The 23,119-nt window shown below is 42.9% G+C and overlaps 1 protein-coding gene and 1 pseudogene across 4 annotated transcripts in view; one reads left to right on the top strand and one right to left on the bottom strand.

Annotated features, from left to right (window-relative positions):
* The window catches only part of GTF2IRD2B (GTF2I repeat domain containing 2B), a 58,769-nt gene extending 52,121 nt beyond the window's left edge, over positions 1-6,648 (bottom strand). For 3 of the 4 annotated variants that reach the window (XM_063089588.1, XM_063089587.1, XM_063089590.1), the window contains exon 1: positions 4,256-4,451. In XM_063089588.1, coding sequence (XP_062945658.1) covers positions 4,256-4,436 — 181 coding nt within the window. In that variant the 5' untranslated portion in view covers positions 4,437-4,451. Of the gene's footprint in view, positions 1-4,255; positions 4,452-6,477 lie in introns of those variants that run through there. The other variant, XM_063089589.1, reaches the window with a different exon arrangement.
* Positions 6,649-22,096: 15,448 nt separating this feature from the next.
* LOC134373724 (14-3-3 protein beta/alpha-like) lies at positions 22,097-22,842 on the top strand (annotated as a pseudogene).
* The last annotated feature ends 277 nt before the right edge of the window (positions 22,843-23,119 follow it).

Genomic DNA, 23,119 nt, shown 5'->3' on the forward strand with positions numbered 1-23,119 from the left:
TCACTGTTTCTTTTTCAATAAGCCCTTTTCTTTCTTTTTTTTTTTTTTGGATGGCTGGCTGGCATAAAAATTATTTTAACTGATGTAATGATCCTCATTAGAATTGTTTCATTTGTTTATTAAAGATGAAATACCTGTTCATGTCATTTTAAAAATGTTTAAGGTATAACTTGCATATAGTAAAACTTACCCTTTTCAGTGTACAGTTCTACGAGATTTGACAAATACAGTCATGTAGACACCATTAAAATCAAGGTATAGAACAGTTTCATCATCCCCAGAAAATTCGTCCATGCCCTCTGTAGTCAATCATAGCCCCCACGCCAACTCCTGGCAATAACTAATGTTTTCTATTTCTACAATCTTGCCTATTCCAGAATGTCATAAATGGAATCCTACACTGTGTTGCTGGGTGGTATCAGTCATTTATTCTTTTTATTACCGAGCATTCCATGGTAGGGATGTAACACAGTTTGTCTATCCTTTTGCCAGTTAATGAACATTTGGATTGTTTCCAGTTTTTGGTTATTACGAATAAACCATTCACAACAACCATTCACATATAGGCTTTTGTGTCAACGTAAGTTTTCATTTCTCTTGGGTAAATACCTAAGAGCGGGATTGCTGGGTCATGTGTTAAGTATGTTTTTAGCTTTATAAGAAAGTGCCAAACTGTTTTCCAAAGTGGCTGTACCATTTTGTGTACCACTAATATATGAGAATTCCAGTTGTTCTGCAACTTTGCCAACACACAGTATTTTCAGCTTTGAGAATAATTTTATTCATTCTAAAAGGTGTGGGCCGAGCCCGTGGCGCACTCGGGAGAGTGCGGCGCTGGGAGCGCGGCGACGCTCCCGCCGCAGGTTCGGATCCTATATAGGACCGGCCTGGCTGAGTGCCGGTCACGAAAAAGGCAAAAAAAAAAAAAAAAAAAAAAAATTAAAGGTGTGTAGTGGTATCACTCTGCGGTTTTAATCTGTATTTTCCTAAAGACTAATGATGCTAGGCATCTTTTCATGTGCTTATATGCTATCCATATATCTATCTTCTTTGGTGAAATGCCCATTCAAATCTTTTGTGTCCCCCCCATCCCCTTTTTGGCAGCTGGCTGGTAAGGGGATCAAAGTCTTTGACCTTGGTGTTATCAGCATCACATTCTCCCAAGTGAACCACCAGCCAGCCCCTTTTGCCCATTTTTTAATTGTGTTATTTGCTTATTTATTATTAGGTTTATAGAGCTTTTTACATATTCTGGTTACAAGTCCTTTACGAGTGATTTGCAAATATTTTCCCTTTTATTATAGAGAATATTATCACAGACGGGACAACGGGTAAAACCAAACGAGGTTTCAGGATTAGACAGTAGTAATGTTTCAAAGTTAATTTTTTATTTTGGTTGTAATACTGTTACATAAGAGAACATCCTTGTTTAAAGGAAGTACACCCTGTGATGGTTAATTTTATGTGACCATTTGACACTGGATGCCTAGATATCTAGTTAAACATTATTTCTGGTATGTTTTTGAGGGTGTTTCTGAAAGAGATTAGCATTTGAATCGGTGGACTGAGTAAAGCAGATGACCCTCCCCTACATGGGTGGGTGGGCATCATCCAACCCAAGGAGGGCCTGAACAGAACAAAAAAAGTAGAGGAGGAGGAATTGGCCCCTTTCTTCTGCCTCACTGCTTGAACTGATAAAGTAGCTTAGGGGCCATGATATGTAAAAAAATACGCATTTGTAAACATTAGAATCACAGGCAATGTTGTGAGATGCTCATGCTGAGAGCACCACCACTCCCCCATTTAAGGGAATGGCACATTCCAGGTTCCCATATCAAGCTCACTCCTACACATGTAGGAAGAGGAGAGTGGCAGGAAAATGCCTACAATATTTAAATGGTTATTTTTCTCATCTAATTTTTGCAGATCAACCATGGTAAAACTCTCATAAATTAAACACATACATGGTACAACTCCACTATGTATTATTTTGCACAATTCTTTCCATAGAGAAAGTTTCAACAAAAGCTCCCTTCCTCTAAAACACAAAAGCAAATTGCTTGGTTAACACCAGCTAGTACTAGTGGTAAAGATACTATTTTCTGTTAATTATACCATAGTAATCCCTAAGAGACTGTGATGTCAAAACTCTGGTTTTTAACAAAGAATTAAAAAAAAAAAAAAAGGCAGAATGAAACCAGGTGGAACTCAAAAAAGATACTATCTGTTGTCATCAACTATGCTACTAGCAATAATAAGAAAAATGAGTGTTTCATAATTATTGAGCTTTGTTTGCATCTTTTATGTAACAAGTGAAGTCTTTGTCTTTTATATTTTATGATTTAGAACCATGCGGGTTTGGCTGGTTAGCTCAGTTGTTTAGAGAGCCACCTTGTAACACGATTCAGATCCCTGTACCAGCCAGCCACCAAAAAACCCACAAAAACACACACAAAAAAACACAAAAATTAGAACCCACCATGCATTAACAGAACGTCAAAAATAATGAAATCACTTTAAGCTAAAACAAACACAGTGTTTCCCATCCCAAGAACCCTTTCCTGAAAATGAGAGAAAAATTCTATGCATTTTTTTCTTTTTTTATTTACTTTTTCCGTAAGTGCTTGTACCACAGAATAAAATCCCCCAAAGCCTATATGATGATTAACTCCTCTTCTACTCACTTCTAAAGTACCAGCAGCGTTCACTGAGATTGCAGGTACTTGACATTTTGCTATTTTAAAAGTGGAGAAGTAAACTTTATTTTATTATTATTTTTTTCTTAAAAAAGATGACCAGTAAGGGGATCTTAACCCTTGACTTGGTGTTGTCAGCACCACGCTCACCCAGTGAGCAAACGGGCCATCCCTATATGGGATCCGAACCCATGGCCCTGGTGTTATAAGCACCGCACTCTCCCGAGTGAGCCACAGGCCGGCCCCAGAAGTAAACTTTAAAAACCCTCAAATCTCACTATTTTTCCCAGCAACCCTTAAGGACTTCCTCCCCTTTCTAATGTAATACTTTACTAATGGAAAGCAAACATCTAGAACAGAGGTCAACAATCTGCACCCTGTGGGTCAAAACCAGACTGGCACCTATTTTTGTAAATATAGTTTTATTGGAACCCAGTCACACACATTCATTTACATCTTGTCTATGGCTGCTTTCCTCCATAGGCAGGAAGGAGTGCATGCGTGTGCCAGAAAGCACGTGTCCCCAAAGCCAAAAATATTTACTATCTGGACAAAGTTTGCCCATCCCTAGTCTAGAATTTATACCCACCACCTACAACTTTTCAGCATTTGGAATGTCAGCCACTCTACTTATTAAACATCTAGTTTGTTTCATTTTTTTCTTGTTTTCAGGATATGATGATAACGTTTTGGTTTGTTTTTTGTCAGCTGGATGGTACAGGGATCTGAACCTGTGACCTTGGTCTTATGAGTTAGCGCTCTAAACAACTGAGCTAACTGGCCAGCCCCCCCATTTATTAAACCTCTAAACTCATTTAATAAACCTCTGGTTTATTTTTTAAGCTGTTTCTAGCTTTTCCTTTCCAAAGACTAATTTTTCAGGACTCTGAGGGCTTGATTTTATTTTATTTATTTTATTTTTTTTTTTTGAACCAGTAAGGGGATCACAACCCTCGGCACGGTGTGGTCAGGGGTCTGAGGGCTTGATTTTAATTAACAAGTTCCTGAGATGCCACCTTCTCCAGTTTGGCGCAGGCCTATAGTAAATGAAACCACAAACTCAAGTTTCACCATTCAACAAAAATGCATTGCACACCTGCGATGTGAAAATGTGTGCTGCTGGCAGGAAAGGGAGGTGGAAACAAAGGTGAATAGAATCCAGCTACCGCTCTCCAGTGAGACAGACCTGGTTACACAACACAGAATTGCAGGTAATAAAGGCAAAAGAAAGCCAGACATCCTTGAAATGGGTCAGGGCTTGTGAGAACACAGTGAACTGGGAGGGATGAGAGAAATAAAGGCATCTGAGCATTAAGGTAGTCCTCCCCTTATCTGCGGGGTTGTGTTCCAAGACCCCCAGTGGTTTCCTGAAACCACAAATAGCACCAAGCCCTATATATACTAAGTTTTTTTCCTCTGCATATATACCTGTGATAAAGTTGAATTTATAAATTAGATACAGTAAGAGATTAACAATAATAAAAATAGAACAATTACAATAACACACTGTAACAAAAGTTATGTAAATGTGCTCTCTCAAAATATCTTATTGTACTCACCCTTCTTATGATGATGATGATGATGTGAGAATCTATTCCTAAATCTGTGTAACCATCCCTTACTTGCAGTAAATGGCTTGGTGACACTCGTTTCAGGGGATCCCTTGCTGAAGTCTTCGTATAGGCTCAATGCTTTCTGGCGCAGCGCGTTGCTGTCAATCGGAACACGTTTTCTGTTCATGTCTTCCACCCACAGATTCAAAGCCTGTTCCATCTTAACCAAGCACTTATCACGCACCGTGGCTGTAACTTTTGCAGTTTGAGGGGCGACAGCAAAACTAGCACGGATTTCTTTTTCCTTCTTCGCAATTTCACGGATAGAAGATTCGTTCTTACCGTAGATTTTAGCAACCTCAGCATAGGATTTCTTTTCTTTCCTTATTAAGTCCAAAACTTTCACCTTTTCACTTAAAGGAAGCACCTTACGGCTTCTCTTTGGCATATCTGGATTGCCAGTCTCACTCCTCTTGCGCTTTGGGGCCATTATGAAGTAAAATAGGGCTACTTAAACACAAGCCCTGTGGTACTGCAACAGTTGATCTGATAACTGAGACTGCTACTAAGTTACTAATGGGCGGGGAGCTATACAGAGTTAAATACGCTGGACAAAGGGATGATTCACGTCCCGGGCTGGACGGAGAGAGATCTCATCACGCTACTCAGCACGGCATGCAATTTAAATCTTATGAAGTTTATTTCTGGAATTTTCCATTTAACATTTTGACGGTGGTTGACTGTGGGTAACTAAAACTGTGGATAAGAAGGGAAGGGACTATCCAGGCTGAAGGCGTGGGGGAAGACCCAGGACTCTGGGCAGCAGATCTCAAGGGTTAAACAACAGGCAGACAGGCAGAACCATGACCCACTCCAAATCACCACTGCAGATTGATCCTAGCTGCAACCTGGAGCCAAGCCCTGTGTCCACTGAAGTCACACAGATGATGCCTTCGTCTCCAAGTGGAAGAAAAGGCTGCTCAATTCTTCAATTGCAGCCGTAAGCAATATCCAATTGGCCAGTTTCCAATCTTATATCTACACATCCGTTTACTTCAACTTACCAGCACGAAAATACAACATGAATTTTTTTTTTTCCTTAAAACACAAAGCTTGGACCAGCAATTCCACTTCTTGGTATACACCTATGAGAATTGAAAACAAATGTCCACACAAAAACGCGTACAGGAATGTTCACAGCAGCATTATTCATAATAGCCAAAAAGTGGAAACAACCCAAATATCCATCAATTGATGAAAAATCAAAATGTGGTATATTCATAACCATGGATTCAGCCATAAAAAGGCATGAAGGAAGCCAGACACAGAAGACTCCTTAGGATGAGTCCATCTACATGAAATGCTCAGAACAGGAAAATCCATACACAAAAGTAGATTAGTGGTTGCCAGGGGCTGGGGAATGACGGCCTAATGGGTATAGAGTTTCCTTTCAGGTGCTGAAAATGTTCTGGAATTAGACAACGGTGACAGGTGCACGACTCTGTGAATAGACTAAAACCCCTCGCATTACACACTTGGAAAGGGTGAATTTTACGGTGTATCTCAGTGAGGCTGTGAAACAACAAAGCTTGGGTCTGAAGGGCGGAGGATACAGTCCTGTGAGCCTTTTTCCCCCTTTGAACTCCAAACCAGAAATGTGATGGACTGTGCTCCTGGGCCTGAGTCCTGTTCTCCAGGTGTCTGGGTTTAATTTTTGCCAACGAACAGGGACCTGGAATCCGTCGTGCACACTAGACCCACCGACAAAACTCACGCCGCGGGCCACTCGGTGACGCGTGACGTGAGGGGGCGGAGCCAGGGCAAAGTTACCCGGCAACCGCAGCAGCCCCTCCCCTTCATCTAACCAATCAAGCGCGTCCGCAGGCAAGGCGAGAGCCCCCTCCTACGCCAGGCGGAGCGTGACCTCACGCGCACCGGCTCCCGCCCCCGCCCAGCCAATCAGAAAGGAGAGGGGTGCGCGCTCCGTGCGTGCGACCGTTGGCCCGCGGCAGGTCTTCCCCGCCCCACCCCCACTCCCCAGGTCCTGCCCGCGGAGAACCGGGTTCGGTGGACCGCCTGGGGGCGCCAGGACGGCCGAGGGCCACCTCCCGCCGTTCACCCGGGCGGGCCGGCGGCCTCCTCTCCTCGGGCCCTCGGGAGGAGAAAGTTCCGAGGAAAGCACCCGTTTTTAATGGCGGCGGAGGCTGCGGCGGGGGCGGGGTACGCACCTGAGAGCGCCGGCTAGCGGGTTGCGCTGGGCCGGCCGCGGGTCCGAGGCCCGGGCCACCCGGGCAGGGCTGGGGGGGGGCGGTGGCCGGGAGCCCGGCGCCGGGGACGAGCCCGAGGCGGGGCGCGGCGTGTCTGTGGCAGCCGAGGACTCTGCTGTCCGCTAGCCCTCCTTTTTCTCTTTCTTTCCTTTTTTTTTTTCTTTCTTTTTTTTTGTTTGCTTCCTGGAAGGCAGCCTTGACTCGTGTGTCCGCAGCGCCCCCAGCGGGGGCTGCCGCTTCCGGTCCTGGCGAATGTCGCTTGGTGTGCTGCGTTAGCTTTGAGGCGCCCAGTGTGGCTCCAGGGGGTCCGGACGTGCTCAGCAGTCACCAGTTTTTGATGAGTGACCGGCACGTGTCTTTTCTCACCGCCCCAAACGTGCATGTAGTTTCCTGCTGTTATTAATATGGTTTTTTTTTGCGTGATTGCAATTCATAACTTTAAAAGCGGTTAGGTCACAACTCGGGTGGCCGGTAAATCTGCCTTAAAGTCCATCGAGTTGTTGTGAACTGCAGCAGCCTGTCCTGACCCTTTGACGAGGTCAGTGGCATCGCCAGCCAAGCGTGAGCTGTCCTTCAGATGGTGGCGAATATCGAACGTTACAATTGAATATTTAGTCTGATTGAATTACAAGTACATATTAATAGAAACCATTTACATATTGTTCAGATTTAAAGTATCCCTTTTTTTTTTTTTTTTCTTTTTTTGGTGTGGCTGGCTGATATGGGAATCCTAATATCTTAATTACTTAGTATTTTTAAGAAATCAGACATTACGGACACATTTGAAGGCACCATTCTCATTCTTGTATTTCCTCCCCACAAGTAATTGCTGTCTTAAAGTTAATATATATGTTATAACACCAAGGTCAAGGGTTCGGATCCCCATACTGGCCAGCCACTGACAAAAACAAAACAAAGTTAATATTTATGTTCTAATGCATATTTTTATTCTGCAAAAACACAAGTGTTCCTAATTTGCTGATAGTATTCTGTAAGTGGCTGTCAAATGTTTATGCTTCGTAGCAGAAATTGTGCCCCCCCCCCGAAAAATCTTACCTTTCAAGGTAAAGACAATTCGACAGTGAGTTGAGAAGTTATCTGCTTTTCTGACAAAATTTTAGGAAGGAATATTTGAAAATATTATGCTACAGTCTATTCTCCTTGTTCAGGGTAGTTATGTTCTACAGAGTTTAAGTGAACACTGAGTGAGTTCTGAACTATTGCTGCTAGAGGAAATCCAGGATTAGGTTCCTGGAGCCCCTGGCCATTTTTGTGAACCTTTCAATATATTACATTGTCTTATGTCGGTTTCTGTTTAAAGACACCTTATTTAATATGTATTGTTAATTCGTTAACATTGAACTATAGTTACCAGCACCGTAACTCCCGTGTGAACAAAGCTTATCTAATGCATGTAATTCTCTTCGTAAGGCTTGTCACCGTCACCGCTTTCTTTGCACTTAAGGACATTAGACAACACATTAGCACTATACTTGGGGACCATTTTAAAGAGCAAAGTAATGCACACATAAAAAGCACAAAAATGTGGAAAATGTTGCATTAACTCATTAAACGTTGCATTAAGGTCAAGGAAAGGATGCTTGTTTACCATGGTATGAAACAAGAAGGCAGAGCATTACCTTGTTTGGCCTCAGCTGGAAATCTGCGCGTCAAGCAACTCATATTTTTGTCTTCCGTGTATGTCCCTGAACGACTGGGAAAACTATTCGTTTGGAGTTTACCAATAAACGTTAGTGAGTAGGCGAATTCACCAATACGAAATTCACAAATAACAAGGATTGACTATATTTTGTTGCCAAAAACAGAGCACAAAACTCCCATATTTGTCCATTTAAACTTGGAAACAATTTTCTAATTTGCTTAACAACCTTCTGTATGAAGAGTTTCAGTGTTTTGAACCCATTTGTTAAAAGTGTCAAAATATACATCTGATTAGTTTGAAAGAACAACTGATTAACATCAGAAAGGGCTGTGGTATGCACCACTATCTCTAATTTCTGTCCTCTCATTTTCTCTAACCCACTCAAATTAATCCCCATTACTCCACTAAACTGGATTTTTCTAAGGTCACAAGGACCACCACATTGCTAAATCATTTGGTCATCTTGCAGTTCGTGAATTAATTGATCTATCAGCATTTGACAAAACCAATCACTCTGTCTTCGAAACACTTCTGGGCTTCTAAGACACCACAGTTGGCTGCTGTTCTGTTTACTTTTCTGGCTGCTCTTAGTCTTTTGCTGGTCCTTCTCTTTTTCCTATCCTTTACATAGTACAATACCACAGGATCCAGGCTTGAGTCTCTTTGCTATGTGCCCTAACTCTTTAACTCTCAGGGCCTTAGATACCATTGATATGGTTATGACTCCCAAATACAGTCATGCCTTACTGTCTGAGAAATGCTTCTTAGGTGATCGATTTCATCATTGCGTGAGCATTATAGAGTCTATTTACACAAACCTAAATGGTATAATCCACTACATACCTCCAGCTCCATTCTAATGTGTGTGTGTGTGTGTGTGTGTGTGTGTGTGTGTGTGTGTGTGTGTGTGTGTGTGTGTGTGGCTGGTAAGGGGATCCTTGACCTTGGTGTTATCAGCACCACCCTCTAACCAAATGAGCTAACAGGACAGCCCTCCATTATAATCTTATGGGACTACTATTGTATATGCAGTCCATTGTTAACGGAAAGTCTTTATGTGGCACATTACTGGCTATATCTTCAGCCCAACCATTCCCCTGAACTTCAAATCTCTGAAACCAGCAGCATACTCTGAAATCTTCACTTGGAGAATGAATAGGAATCTCAAGAAGAACATGTTCCACCCCATCCAAGTTCCTCCTGAAGTCTTCCCTATCTCAATTAATGAAACTCCACTCTTCCAGTTACTTGGGCCAAAGCCTTGGAAGAACCCTTTACTTCTCCCACACCCAACACCAAACCTTGAGACAACTCAGTCAGCACTAACTTTACCCAAATTCTACCACTTCCTCTCTACAGGCACACTGGTCCAAGTCAACAGTTGTCTCTTGCAATAGACTCCTGATTTGTCTCCCTAATTCTGCCCTTAACACTCTTCATGGGCTGGCTTGTTAGCTCAGTTGGTTAGAGTGCAGCCTTGTAACACCAAGGTCAAGGGTTCAGTTCCCCATATCAGCCAGCCACCAAAACAAAACAAAAACAAAAAAATCCCCAAACACTCTTCAGCCCATTCTTAACACAGCAATAAGAAGAATCCTGTAAAATATAACTCATTTCATTCTTATGCTCAAAACTGTCTATCTCAGAGTGATGGTCCTGACTTATGCTTCTGGACAAGATGAAATACCAAGGATCAGATTTATAATCCCCCTGAAACAAACACACACAAAATGCATGAAACAATGTTTTTTCAAGGCACTGGCCATCTAAATAGGCTGGAACAACCAAACCCAAATAAATGTGTGATAATGAGGACACTCTAACCTTGAGTAAAATGAATAACTCCAACTCATGCTGAGACCAAGAACCCAGAATGATGGTAACTTGAGAGTGATGCTAATGCCCTAAGTTTTGGTCACACCCTTTACCTAGGTGAGAGCCTGACCACCTAGGGAGAAATTGCTAAATAAAAATCATTGGAGGCCATTGCTTTGGACTAAGGTCCTGTACTGGTCCCCAGTAGACCAGACTGAAAACCAAAATGGAGTCAGTCTGGCTAAATTCCACTTCACTTAGGTTGTGAATGACCTTTAGAGAAGTCAGGAGAAAGAGACAGCCAATTTCCTGATTAGGCCAGCTTAAATCTTCAATAGGTATGATAATGAAGTTCCCTCTGCTTTATTCCTTACACACAAGAACCTGAAGTAAACTGTGAACTAATCAGTTATTTTCCTATTGTCTCTGGAGGTCCCCACACCTTACAGGGAAAGTAATTTTGTTTTTTGTTTTTTTCCTTTTGGCTGTCTGGTATGGGGATCAGAACCCTTGACCTTGATGTTACAACATCATGTTCTAACCAACTGAGTTAACCACCAGCCCTATAAGGAAAATAACTTCGATGTGACCAATCTGCTTTTTGTTCTTCGTTTCTGCTTTCTTCAGCCTTTATAAAGCATTCGTTTTTTGTAACAGACTTCGGATCACTTCGCTGATTCTTTCAGATGATGTTTCCCCAGTTGATCCTCACATTTGGCTCTCCATAAGCTTTACAAAAAAAACAAAACAGAATATTGGGCTGGCCCGTGGCTCACTTGGGAGAGTGTGGTGCTGATAACACCAAGGCCAAGGGTTCGGATGCCTATATAGGGATGGCTGGTTAGCTCACTTGGGAGAGCGTGGTGCTGACAACACCAAGTCAAGGGTTAAGATCCCCTTACCAGTCATCTTTTAAAACAAACAAACAAACCCCAGAATATTAATTGTAATATTAGTAGTAAAAAAATAAAAGCAACCCAAATGACCACCCAAAGAATGGTTAAATGGTTGATACTCGTACTACCTAAAGCAATATACAGATTCAATGCAATCCCTAACAAAATACCAATAACATTCTTCACAGAAATAGAAAGAAAAATTCTGAAATTTGTGAGGAATCACACAAAAGATCCCAAATAGCCAAAGAAATCTTGAGTAAAACAAAACAAGCAAAAACAAAGCTGAAGGCATCACACTACCTGACCTCAAAACATACTACAAAGCTATAGTAACTAAAACAGTAACTAAAATGGTATGGTATTGCCACAAATACAGACACACAGACCAATGCAATGGAATAGAGAGCCCAGAAGTAAATCCACACATCTACAACCAACTGATTTTCAACAAAGGTGCCAAGAATATGCATTGAGGAAAGGAAAGTTTCTTCAATATATGATGCTGGGAAAATTGGATATCCACATGCAGAAGAATGAAACTGGACTTCTATTTTTCACTGTATACAAAAACCAGCTCAAATAAGACTTAAAACTATGAAACTACTAGAAGAAAACATAAGGGAGATGCTTCATGACATTGGACTGGGCAAGGATTTTTTGGATAAGACCTCAAAAGCACAGGCTTCAAAAGCAAAAATAGACAAATGGGATTACATCAAACCAAAAAGTTTCTGCACAGTAAAGGAAATAATCAACAGAATGAAGAGACAACCTACAGAATGGGAGAAAGTATTTTCAAACTATACATCTGACAAGGGGTTAATCCAGAATATATAAGGAACTCAAGCAACTCCATAGCAAAACACAAATAAATTAATAAATAAATAATGAGCAAAAGGCCTTAATAGACATTTCTCAAAAGAAGACATACAACAGGTATATGAAAAAATGCTCAGTATCACTGAACATTAGTGAAATGCAAATCAAAACCACAATGAGCTATCACCCCACTCCAGTTGGAATGGCTATTATCAGGGGGCTGGCTGGTTAGCTCAGCTGGTTAGAATGCAGTGTTATAACACAAAGGCCAAGGGTATAAAAGTAAAAAAAAAAAAAAAAAAAGGCTATTTTCAAAAAGACAAAAGATAGCAAGTGTTAGCAAGGATGTGTAGAAAAGGGAACCCATACACACTGATGGTGGGAATGTAAATTAGTATAGCCATTATGGAAAACAGGATGGAGTTTCCCCCCCAAAATTAAAAATAGAACTACTGTATGATCCAGCAATCCTACTGCTATGTATATATTCCTACTACTGAGTATATACCCAAAGAAAATGAAATTGATATGTCAAGGAGATATCTGCACTCTCATGTTTATGCAGCATTATTCATAATAGCCAAAATATGTGATCAACCTAAGTGTTCAACAACAAATGAATGGATTAAGAAAACACAGTATATATATACACAATGAAATACTATTCAGCCATAAAAAAGAATGAAATGCTGTCACTTGCAACTACATGGATGAATCTGGAGGACATTATGTTAAGTGAAATTAGCCAGACAAAGAAAGACAAATACATGTTCTCACTCATATGTGGGATCTAAAAAAGTTGATCACATAGAAATGGTGAATAGAACAGTGATTACCAGAGACTGGGGAGGCTGGGAGGGGGGGAGGGGGAGTGGTTGGTAAGTGGGTACAAAGTTACAATTACAAAGGAAGAATAAATTCTGATGTCCTATTGCACAGTAGAGTGATTACAATACCAGAGGAGAGGGTCTGGGGAAGCCTATGGCCAGCCTCAAACCACCCCATCCTCTTATGACTCTGCCACAGGAAAGATCTCAAGAGCAGAGTCACAGTAGACAGTGAGAACAGGTTTAATGTAATGAATAAGAGATACAGACTTCACAGAGAGAGTGCGGCCTAGCTCCAGAGACTGAGCAGGTCCGACGCCGAGTTTAACACAAAAGTAAGAAACACACACTTAAAGTTTACCTAGTGCAGGCTGGCTCAAGAGAGTGAGCAGCCACCTGCTAAAAGTAAACTTAACACACAAAAAAAGCTTATATACCTCAGCCTGCAAAGTGCGAGTTGTTCCCAGGAAAGTGAACAACCCCACCTCCTGCTGGGATTCAGCTTTTATAGTTTTGCTATCAGATACATATTCGTGATATCTAATGAATATTTAAGTAAGGGGTGGTTTCCAGTTATGTAACATATTCTTGAACATGCTCACTTGGTTTCCTTTTAGGGCATGTTCATTGGTCAAATTTTATCACATGCACCAGACATATTCAAGAATATTCTGGCTCTTAGGGCCTCCACTGGAAGGTCATTCAAAGGATAAACTCCTTTCCACTGAGTATGCTCGGTCACTGGAGTCACACACGCCCACACAAATTCCTTTTACTGGGCATGCTAAGTTACTTGAGTTATATACCTCCTTTCTACCAAGCATGCTCAGCCGCTGGATTTGCATAAATCCACCCCTTGTGATTTCAATCTCCCTGTGTTGGTACCAAAAATAGGTTCAATGAGCAACAGTAACTCTCCTCTAGGGGAGGGCCTAAGGGAGGAGCCTGAGACCTTGGGGAGTGGCTTGAAACCCAGAGGTGTGTCATGAAGCCCAAACCCATGGAAACTGAGCATCTCCTATCTCAATTATAGCCCACAAAAAGGTGTTGTATATGCCAAAATAATTAGAAGAGAGGATTTTCAATGTTCCCACCTCAAAGAAACGATAAATATTTGCAGTGATAATATGCTAATTACCGTGATTTAATCATTACACAACGTATACCTTTATCGAAACATCACATTGTACCCCATAAACATGTGCAATTATTATGTGTCAATTAAAAATAAAAATAATTTAGGGGCTGGCCAGTTAGCTTACTCAGGAGAGCTGGTGCTGATTACACCAATGCCAAGGGTTTGGATGTCAGTACAGGCCACCTGCCAAAAATATAAATAATAAAATAATCTTATTAATAAAATAAAAAAAAATTTTTTTAAATGCTAAATTTAAAGAATACATCTATTTATCCTAGTTATGCTGTGAATAAAATTGTTTAAATCTAAAAAAAAGTTAAATAAGATGTGGTTAATTGATACTGATATGCAATAGTGAAAAAGAATGGGATAGATCTGAACAAACTGTTATGAAAATAAAAGTATCTCCAAGTTTTGAGTGAAATGAAGTGCAGAATAAGGTGCATATTATACCATTTTCTTCATTTCTGAATTTTTTTCTTTTTTCTTTTTGTTTGTACCATTTTCTTTAAACACACACAAAAAATAATATTTTTTTCAATGGCAAGATATATGGGTGGGACTGGAGTTAAAGAGCCTTTACCCTTATCCATATGTGATGTTTAGTTAATTTATTATTTTTTTTTTACAAAAGAACTACATGATATATTAATTGTATAATTAAAAGTTAATAATAGGGCCGGCCCCATGGCTCGCTCAGGAGAGTGTGGTGCTGGTAGCGCCGAGGCCGCGGATTTGGATCCTATATAGGGATGGCGGGTGCATTCACTGATTGAGCATGGTGCAGATCACACCGTGCCAAGGGTTGCAATCCTCTTACCGGTCAGGAAAAAAAAAAAGTTAATAATAATGAAAATTAGGGCTGGCCAGTTAGCTCACTTGGTAGAGTAGAGCATGATGCTGATAACACCAAGCTCAAGGTTTCAGGTCCCAATACTTGCTAGCTGCCTAATAATAATAATAATAAAACATGTAAGTCTAATTGTTTCCACTCTTTTTCAGACTGGAGAAATTCAGATACCTCAGGGTATGAGATAAATCAGAACGTGTACATGAAAACATCCTTAAAGGTGGGGGGAAAATTCAGCTTGGCTAACATAGCAGATATTTTGATGCTTTGGGATCACTGATATTTTGCTGTAGGACCATCTTTTCCAAGCAAAAATCTGGACAAAGTGCAAATACTGTCCAGCATAAACCCAATCTATAAAACCAACAAGGTTTTGATAATAAAATATAAAAGCCCAATTTTGACTATAAATCCAGTTCTTTATTGGCCAAAATTGACTTTTAGGCTGTTTTATCCCATTTGTCTATGAACAAGAGCTACAAAATTGATGGGTAAGCATTGCCACCCAGAGGCTGGGGCTCGCATTGCAGAGTTTGTCTTTTTGTCTCCAAAATCTTAAACCAAGGCGTCTTTTGGATATCCCTTAAAAGTAAAATGTTTTGGAAATTCGGGAGATGCAAATAAGACTGTTGATTTTCAAAGTTTGACAAGTGGGGCCGAGCCCGTGGCGCACTTGGTAGAGTGCTGCGCTGGCAGCGCGGCGACGCTCCCGCCGCAGGTTCGGATCCTATATAGGACTGACGGGTGCACTCACTGGCTGAGTGCCGGTCACGAAAAAACGACAAAAAAAAAAAAAAAAAAAAAAAAGTTTGACAAGTGAAGATTTTTAAAAATCCTACTGTCTATCATCATTACCGGTTTGTAGAACAGACATTTAAAACAAGAAAATCATAGGGCCAGCCCGTGGCTCACTTGGGAGAGTGTGGTGCTGATAACACCAAGGCCGCGGGTTCGGATCCTATATAGGGATGGCTGGTTAGCTCACTGGCTGAGCGTGGTGCTGACAACACCAAGTCAAGGGTTAAGATCCCCTTACCGGTCATCTTTTAGAAAAAAAAAACAAAAATCAAGAAAATCATAAAGCCCCTAAACTCAGATGAGAGGACAGTCCTGCTTATGAAAAGACAGTTAAAAACTGCATACACATTTCATAGATATATAAACATCTGATGACTGTATTAATAATATTTACATAATTCTTTTTTATCCATATGTGTCTCAGTTTTATCAATTAAGCAGAGCCAGAGGCAAGGTCTTTTTAAAAAAATAATTAATTTATTTTTTGGCAGCTGGCTGGTACCCTTGACCTTAGTGTTTTAACACCACGCTCTAACCAGCTGAGCTAATTGGCCAGCCCAGAGACAAGGTCTTACACACAGATTGGGGAGATATCAGAAGTGAGAGAGCAGGGAGAGTTAATGAGTAATGCTGTCCTTCCCATGTAGAGGCAAACTGCCTAAGATCCTCTTTTGCATTGGGATTGAAAAGAACACCAGATCAGTATCCCATATCAACTTTCAGAGGCCATGTTGACCTACTCCAGTAAAATACTATACTCAACACAGCTGCTCTGATTGGGCTACACACTTGCCTAAGTTCACAGTGGTCCACTGTCATCTGTCATGATCCATTTGGTATTTTCAGGAGCCAAACTCAATGGGGGTATGATAGGAAAAACCACCCCTGAATCCTTTACATCTTTGAAGGTGGCGTGAACGTCTACAATCCCACCTGGAATGCAGTATGTGTTCTGCTTTAGTACTGGGTGGGTCAAGATAGGGTGAGGAAACCAGTGTGGGCTGCCAAGTATATCTATTCCAATCGCATACTTGGGTACAGAGAAACTACCAGGAGGTGGGTCTATGGACATGTTTGACCTCCTGTGAGGCATATGAATACTTGTGCCTTGCACCCACCAGCCCTCACTCTAACTGGAGGCCTTGATGGTGTTTCAGGTCATATGGTATCAGTGTCAACTCAGACCCTGGATCCAACAGCTCTTGGCAGATGTTATTCTCATTTCTCTAGTGTCCTGTAGCTCTTGTAAATAAACACAGGTTCCTGTGGGAAATGATTAGGAGAACATGTATTGCCTATACTTCAGGGTCCTTCCTCAAGTGGACTCAGACTCCCCTTCAATTACTGGAACGGGTCAGATCTGAAAACTGGGTGAGGGATTGTGATTTTCCATTTTCCTAACCAACGTCAGCCTTCTGCTCACCAGGTTTTATTTTGATTACACAATTCAAAGAAGCCCCCTAGCTGTCTGCCCTTACATCTCATCACTCAGAACCACCACAGTCAGATAGCCAAGGCCACAGACTGCTGGTGGTCAAGGCACTATGTTTGCTTGGCACTCTGCCCTTGTTATGCTAAATTCACCCACCTCCTGTTAGTGAAGTCTTGCCACCTGACCTATGCTGTTCTGGAACTTTCCATCCTCTTTGGGAGTCTAGTTTCATAGCAGCAACTCCTGCTATCACCCTAGCCTAGGGACCCTGAGGTTCTCCAAGGTGCTAGAGCTTTCCTCACCAGTGTATTTCTTACTGCCTTAGTGAAGAAATAGTCTCAGGGCCCTCCCACGGAACATGGTCAGCTGATGGGTTCTCTGGTCTCAGGAATCCACTCTAACATTCCCATCTCCCTGAACTTCTGACCCTTTTCTCTGCAAGGGAGTTCTGCATCTCCACCTCATTGACTGCACTACTGCCATATGTAAGGTTCAAGGAGCCGTCCCAGGAACACACTGGCATCAACTCCTAGGCAGGATGTTAAATCTGAGAGAGATATACCTGAGTCAACAAATTCTCCCCATCCACTCTGTCGAGCTAGAGCTAGGGTCTCTGGTGCTCACAGACCCCTCAAACCCGTTCACAAACCCCTAATACGCAGGTCTACGAGCTAGGTAACTGGCAAAAAGGTCCTTGGAGCATTGGCTGAAGTAGGAATAGTCTTCGTTCAGCTCACACAACATTATGAGCCAAGCAGTTGACAGAGAAACTCAGAAACTCAACCGCTACAGGCAAGGTCCAAAGAAAAACTGAAACTGAGCAGCTGCCAGCATAGTAAACGTGCTCTATTGTTAGACGTGAGCTCTCTGCCGCCAGCATGCTTCACAAACTGTAGAACACACAAAAGCTATAAAACTAAAAAGATACATTGGCGCACATGCGCACTAACTCCACCCACACAACTTGTTTACAAGAAATGTCTAGGGAGCCTGACTAAATTATTCTATTTTCCCCACACACTCTTATTCTGCCCTGGCTGGTCTACACCCTGGAGATATGTGTACATGCACACATATTCCCCTAGTTCCTGCTGGTTCATATTAGCCAGGTACTGCTATTTCCTCCTACAACAGGGACTGTTTTTCCTTGCTCAGGCTCTACTGGGAATTGATCCTAAATATTACCTGGAGCCAACGAGGTGAGGCAGCTATATCTTGAGGATAAGCATCCTCTTCTGAAACATCCTCTCAGATGAGTGCTTTGCATGGTATCCAGGCAATGGGAGACTGCTCTCTTATATCAAGGGTGAGGGGGCCACTTCTGCAGGCCTGAACATTTCAGGGGATAGGGGGTCTGTGTTTTAATATTCCCAGATGCATGGTACCAAATGCCCCATCTTAATCTCAGGGTCCCACCCCTTTGCTATCAGGGCCTGACGTGAGCATAGGAGAACTGTCAGGCTGCATATACAGCCCCCTTTGCAGCTCTGTTACCCTTACAATGACACCCCAGCCTACGGCTCCTCCATAGTTGCAGGAGGCCTGCTGGTTTTCCCAGCATGTCCTGAGTGAATAGCTGGCTGACCTGAACCTGTCATTATCTTTCTTCAAGGCTTTCTACACAGTTAATAATGCATGCCAACTCCACAAACCTTGCAGTTACTGTGAACCCCACCCTATTCATATGATAGGCACTATACATCGTCCCCCCAGCACAAGTAAGAGCTGTAGCAGCGATGATGCTACAGAAGCCAGGGGTTATCACCACCCCTATTCTGGTGTCTTAGACAATGCCTCATGTGCTGGTAGTTTATTTGGGGGGTGATCCTAGTTCCCTAGGATCCTAGGAATGAGGGAGTGGAAAGAGCCATGCAGGAAAGGAGAAAAAGCCAATAGAAGGGGGCCCAATGGAGGTTGCTATTGTGGTCAAAGGGTTCTGATTCTGCCAGGACTCCTGAGAAGTGCACAGAGGGGCTGCTCAATGGACCATGGTGGCAGCATTTATCCATTGGCTGCTAACTTCATTGATTGAAGTTTGCCTCCTAGGACACTAATGCCTTCTCACTTCCAAAGTGCATTTGTGTTTTGGGCCCATGAGCTCCATTCTGTGTCTGAGGCACCTGCAGAGGTTTTGGTAGAAATTTTTAAATGCCTGGCATGCACATGGGACAAGAAGCTCAAAGTGTGTGTTGTTCTGGAGAGTGTTCATCGAGCCATATCAGAGACAAGGCCTAGAGGATGTGCTGACGGAACTGGATGTGCCTACTCCCATACACATTTACAGATTTACAAGTGCAGAAAAGCCAAAAACTTTACAATGGCCAAAAAGTGAGCTACCATTTTTTTCCTTTCCAACCTCATCTCCTACCTCTCTTCACCTCCTTGCTCAGCTTCAATCACCCCTGCCATCTGCGTGGTTTCCCAAACACACTTTAGTTGTGATCAGTTAACATGTATTCAGAATAGCCACATACCAGAGGCAGCTACGAGGGCACTTTAAAAAGCTCATAGAAAAATAGATTAAAAATAATGCAAATCTTTTTGTAAACTTTTTGAAGTATCCTCAGATTAGGAGCCTGCAGCCATCTCTGTTTCCATCAACACTGGGGGATTTGCTAATGAGCTTAATGAGCATTAGAAATGGATTTGGTAAAATGAGTGGCTTATTAATTGGTGGACCAGCCAGGGCCCAGTGAGACAGAAACCACCCAGGAATGTGGACAGGAAAAGTTTAATGTAAAGAATAATTAATGGGGGCCGACCCCGTGGCTCACTTGGGAGAGTGCGGCGCTGGGAGCGCAGTGGAGATCCTGCCACAGTTTCAGATCCTATATAGGGATGGCCGGTGCACTCACTGGCTGAGCGTGGTGTGGGAGACACCAAGCCAAGGGTTATGATCCCCTTACCGGTCACAAAAAAGAAAAAAAAAAGAGAATAATTAACGGGCTGGCCCATGGCTCACTTGGGAGAGTGTGGTGCTGATAACACCAAGGCCACAGGTTCATATCCCTATATAGGGATGGCTGGTTAGCTCACTTGGGAGAGCATGGTGCTGACAACACTAAGTCAAGGGTTAAGATTCCCTTACTGGTCATCTTTTTAGAAAAAAAAAAAAGAATAATTAACAATGACAAGGGATTGGAAGGTAAAAAGTAAAGAGAATTCTAAAGAATATAGAAATAGCACATGGAAGAAGCAGTCACCCTGCAGGGTAGGGGAGGAAGAGGCCATCCCTAGGCTGAGTGCTAGACCTAGCTGGAAAAGCATAGCCATGACTCATTGGCTGGTAGTGAAGTCACTGTAGTGCTGAGCTGGCAGAACTCAGTGGCAATGTGCACTCTGGAACTTTCCAGAAATCCACTCTGTAGGGGGCCAAGGAAAGTCATTTATGGGGAGGTGCCTCATTGGAGGCACTCCACTGTGACGTCAGCCAAGGAGGCTGCAGGAGTAAGCTGCTGGTTGCTCTGTGCTGCTACTACCAATTGCTTCAAATGCTCTGTGAAGAGAAGAACCTGCAGCTGGGATGTGATAGGTTCTGAACTTAACTGGTGCCATTTTAGGCAAGGCCAAGCACAAAACGGTCCCAACCCTCCCCCCTTCCCTTTACAAGAAACCTCCTGATTTCAGAGAAACAGAAACCCTTTTGCTTCCACAAGGGTGCAATTCTCCACCTTGGTCTCATAGCTTCCACATTAGCATAATACCCCTCCTTGACTGTATCAGCCAGCCCTTGGCACCCTATATAAGCTCTCCTGCCCCCACACCTGGTGCTGTCCTCTATTCTGAGGACAGCCCTGGGCTGCCCTCCACTTTGAGCGCAGCCTGGCAGATTCTTTTCCTTTAATAAAGCCTGATCGGTACCCAGCATCTCAGCTTGCTTTCTTTCATTTTGGTGCAGAAACCCAGGAAGGCTCTGGCCAGTGTTGTTGGACAATCCCCACCTGGGTTGATTGGCCCTCTGCTGCCCTTCCTGGACCTGCCAATCTGGGTCCTTCCAGGACTCTCTCCTTTCGCCATTTCAGACCAACACATCCAACATCAGCCTCAATTCAGGGTGAGTCAGTGGGTCTGTCCTGCTTCTATGGGTTCCCCTGACTATTCTCTATGATTACGGTGTCTACAAAACCCAGTCGCCTGGCTGAGGGAACCCCTCTTGTTCCCCCCAGCTATTGGAGGATGCTTCTCTAACTGGTCAGTGGCTTTTCTCTCGAAAAGAAGGTGGACAGTGAAGAGGACACTCTTTGTTGGCACCCTTCTTCTACTAGGACTGCCCATTTCCTTTCTCACCCTTCACAGGGGATCCTCGCAATCCAGACCTCCAAGTTGTATGCCCTTGGGCTGTCTCCTGACCAATTTGCCCCTTGGCCTTCAGGGAGACATTAAACCTAAACATCTCATTTTCTACTGTACTCCATGCTCTATGCCTCTGGGCTGTCTCCCGGACAATCTCTTGACCTCTAGGGAGACATTAAAACTTGAATGCATCACTTTCTACTGCAATCAGGTTTGGACAGTGGATACCAGTGGCCACAAGATGGCACTCTCAATTTAGATACTCTCAGAGATTTAGACAACTTTTGTCACCAGAATGGCAAAGCTGGAGAGATTCCTTATGCTCAAGCCTTTTTTTCTATCTCCAGTTACAGTCCTTCTTTCTGTCAAAACTGTCTCAAATTCTCCTAGCTCATGCCCAACCTCCCCTTCCAGACTTAGATCAATCTTCTGATCTGTCAGCCTTCACCTTTTTCCTCTTTTCCCCCTACCTGTTCTTGAGACACTCGTGCTCAGTCACCCAACTCCTCTCCTTCTTCCCCTTCATCAGGTAACAACCCTGCCTCAGCTCCCACTCTTTTATATCCCCTCTGTGAAGTGGCTGGGATGGATGGAATTGTCCAGGTACATATCCCCTTTTCTTTTTCCGATCTCTCCCAAATTGAAAAATGATTGGAACCTTTCCAGTCTGACCCAGACACATATTTGTCCCCCAAGGACAGGGAGCAGGTCTGGATAATGGCCCAACAACAGGCAGATGAGGTACATGCTCAAAATAACAGACAGCCAGTGGAGCTGTTGCAGTGCCTTGCACGGACCCAAATTGGTACTACCAGGCTGGCCATGGGGATCAGGATCTCTGGGATAACATGATCACACACTTGATTTACAGCCTCCAAAGGGCTGCTCATGGCCAATTCCAGTGCTAGGGTAGTTGCCACCACCGCCGCGACTGCAGCTGCCACTGCAACTGCCGCCACTGCTGCCTGAAAAGTGGGCTTGGGAAGGAAGTGGTCACCATGCTTGGAGCTTTGCTCAGAAGTGTCTTTGCCCCCTGAAGCCCTCCCATGGGAATGACCATGGATAAGAGCGAGCTGGTCCAGAAAGCCAAACTCACCAAGCAGGCTGAATGCTATGATGGCATGGCTGCAGCCATGAAGGTCGTCAAGGAGCAGGGCCACGAGTTCTCCAATGAGGAGAGGAATCTGCTCTCTGTCACCTACAAGAATGTGGTGGGCACCCATCATTCTTCCTGGTGTGTCATCTCCAGCATTAGACAGAAAACAGAGAGGAATGAGAAGAAGTAGCAGGTGGGCAAAGAGTACCGGGAAAAGATAGAGGCAGAACTGCAGGACATCTGCAATGATGTTCTGGAGCTGTTGGACAAATATCTTATTCCCAGTGCTACACAACCATAAAGTAAGGTGTTCTACTTGAAAATGAAAGGAGATTATTTTAGGTGTCTTTCTGAAGTGGCACCTGGAGACAATAAGCAAACCACTGTGTCAAACTCCCAGCAGGCTTACCAGGAAGCATTTGAAAGTAGTAAGAAAGAAATGCAGCCTACACATACCATTCGACTTGGCCTGGCTCTTAATTTCTCAGTCTTTTATTATGAGATTCTAAACTCTCCTGAAAAGGCCTGCAGCCTGGCAAAAATGGCATTTGATGAAGCAATTGCTGAATTGTATACACTGAATGAAGAATCTTCAAAGATAGCACCCTGATCATGCAGTTACTTAGGGACAATCTCACTCTGTGGATGTTGGAAAACCAGGGGGATGAAGGAGATGCTGGAGAGGGAGAGAACTAATGTCTATTGCACTTTGTGATCTGTTCAGTATCACTCTGTATCCTCCACATATATCCCTTTGTGCGATTAAAAAAAAAAAATTGTACATTGACTTTCGATTTTTCACAGCCTCAGCCTAGCAAAAATGCTCCATGGGATAAACAGCTGGTGTTTGTATCTAAAACTCAGATTGGTCACATAAATGCCACGGCATTCTGAAGTTTTGATTTTGATTAATATTGGCAGGATTACTATGTGCTTAATTTTTAAAAAACTGAACACTGTGATTATGGGGTTT

This window comes from Cynocephalus volans, chromosome 3 (genome assembly GCF_027409185.1).
Source record: "Cynocephalus volans isolate mCynVol1 chromosome 3, mCynVol1.pri, whole genome shotgun sequence".
Taxonomy (NCBI): domain Eukaryota; kingdom Metazoa; phylum Chordata; class Mammalia; order Dermoptera; family Cynocephalidae; genus Cynocephalus; species Cynocephalus volans.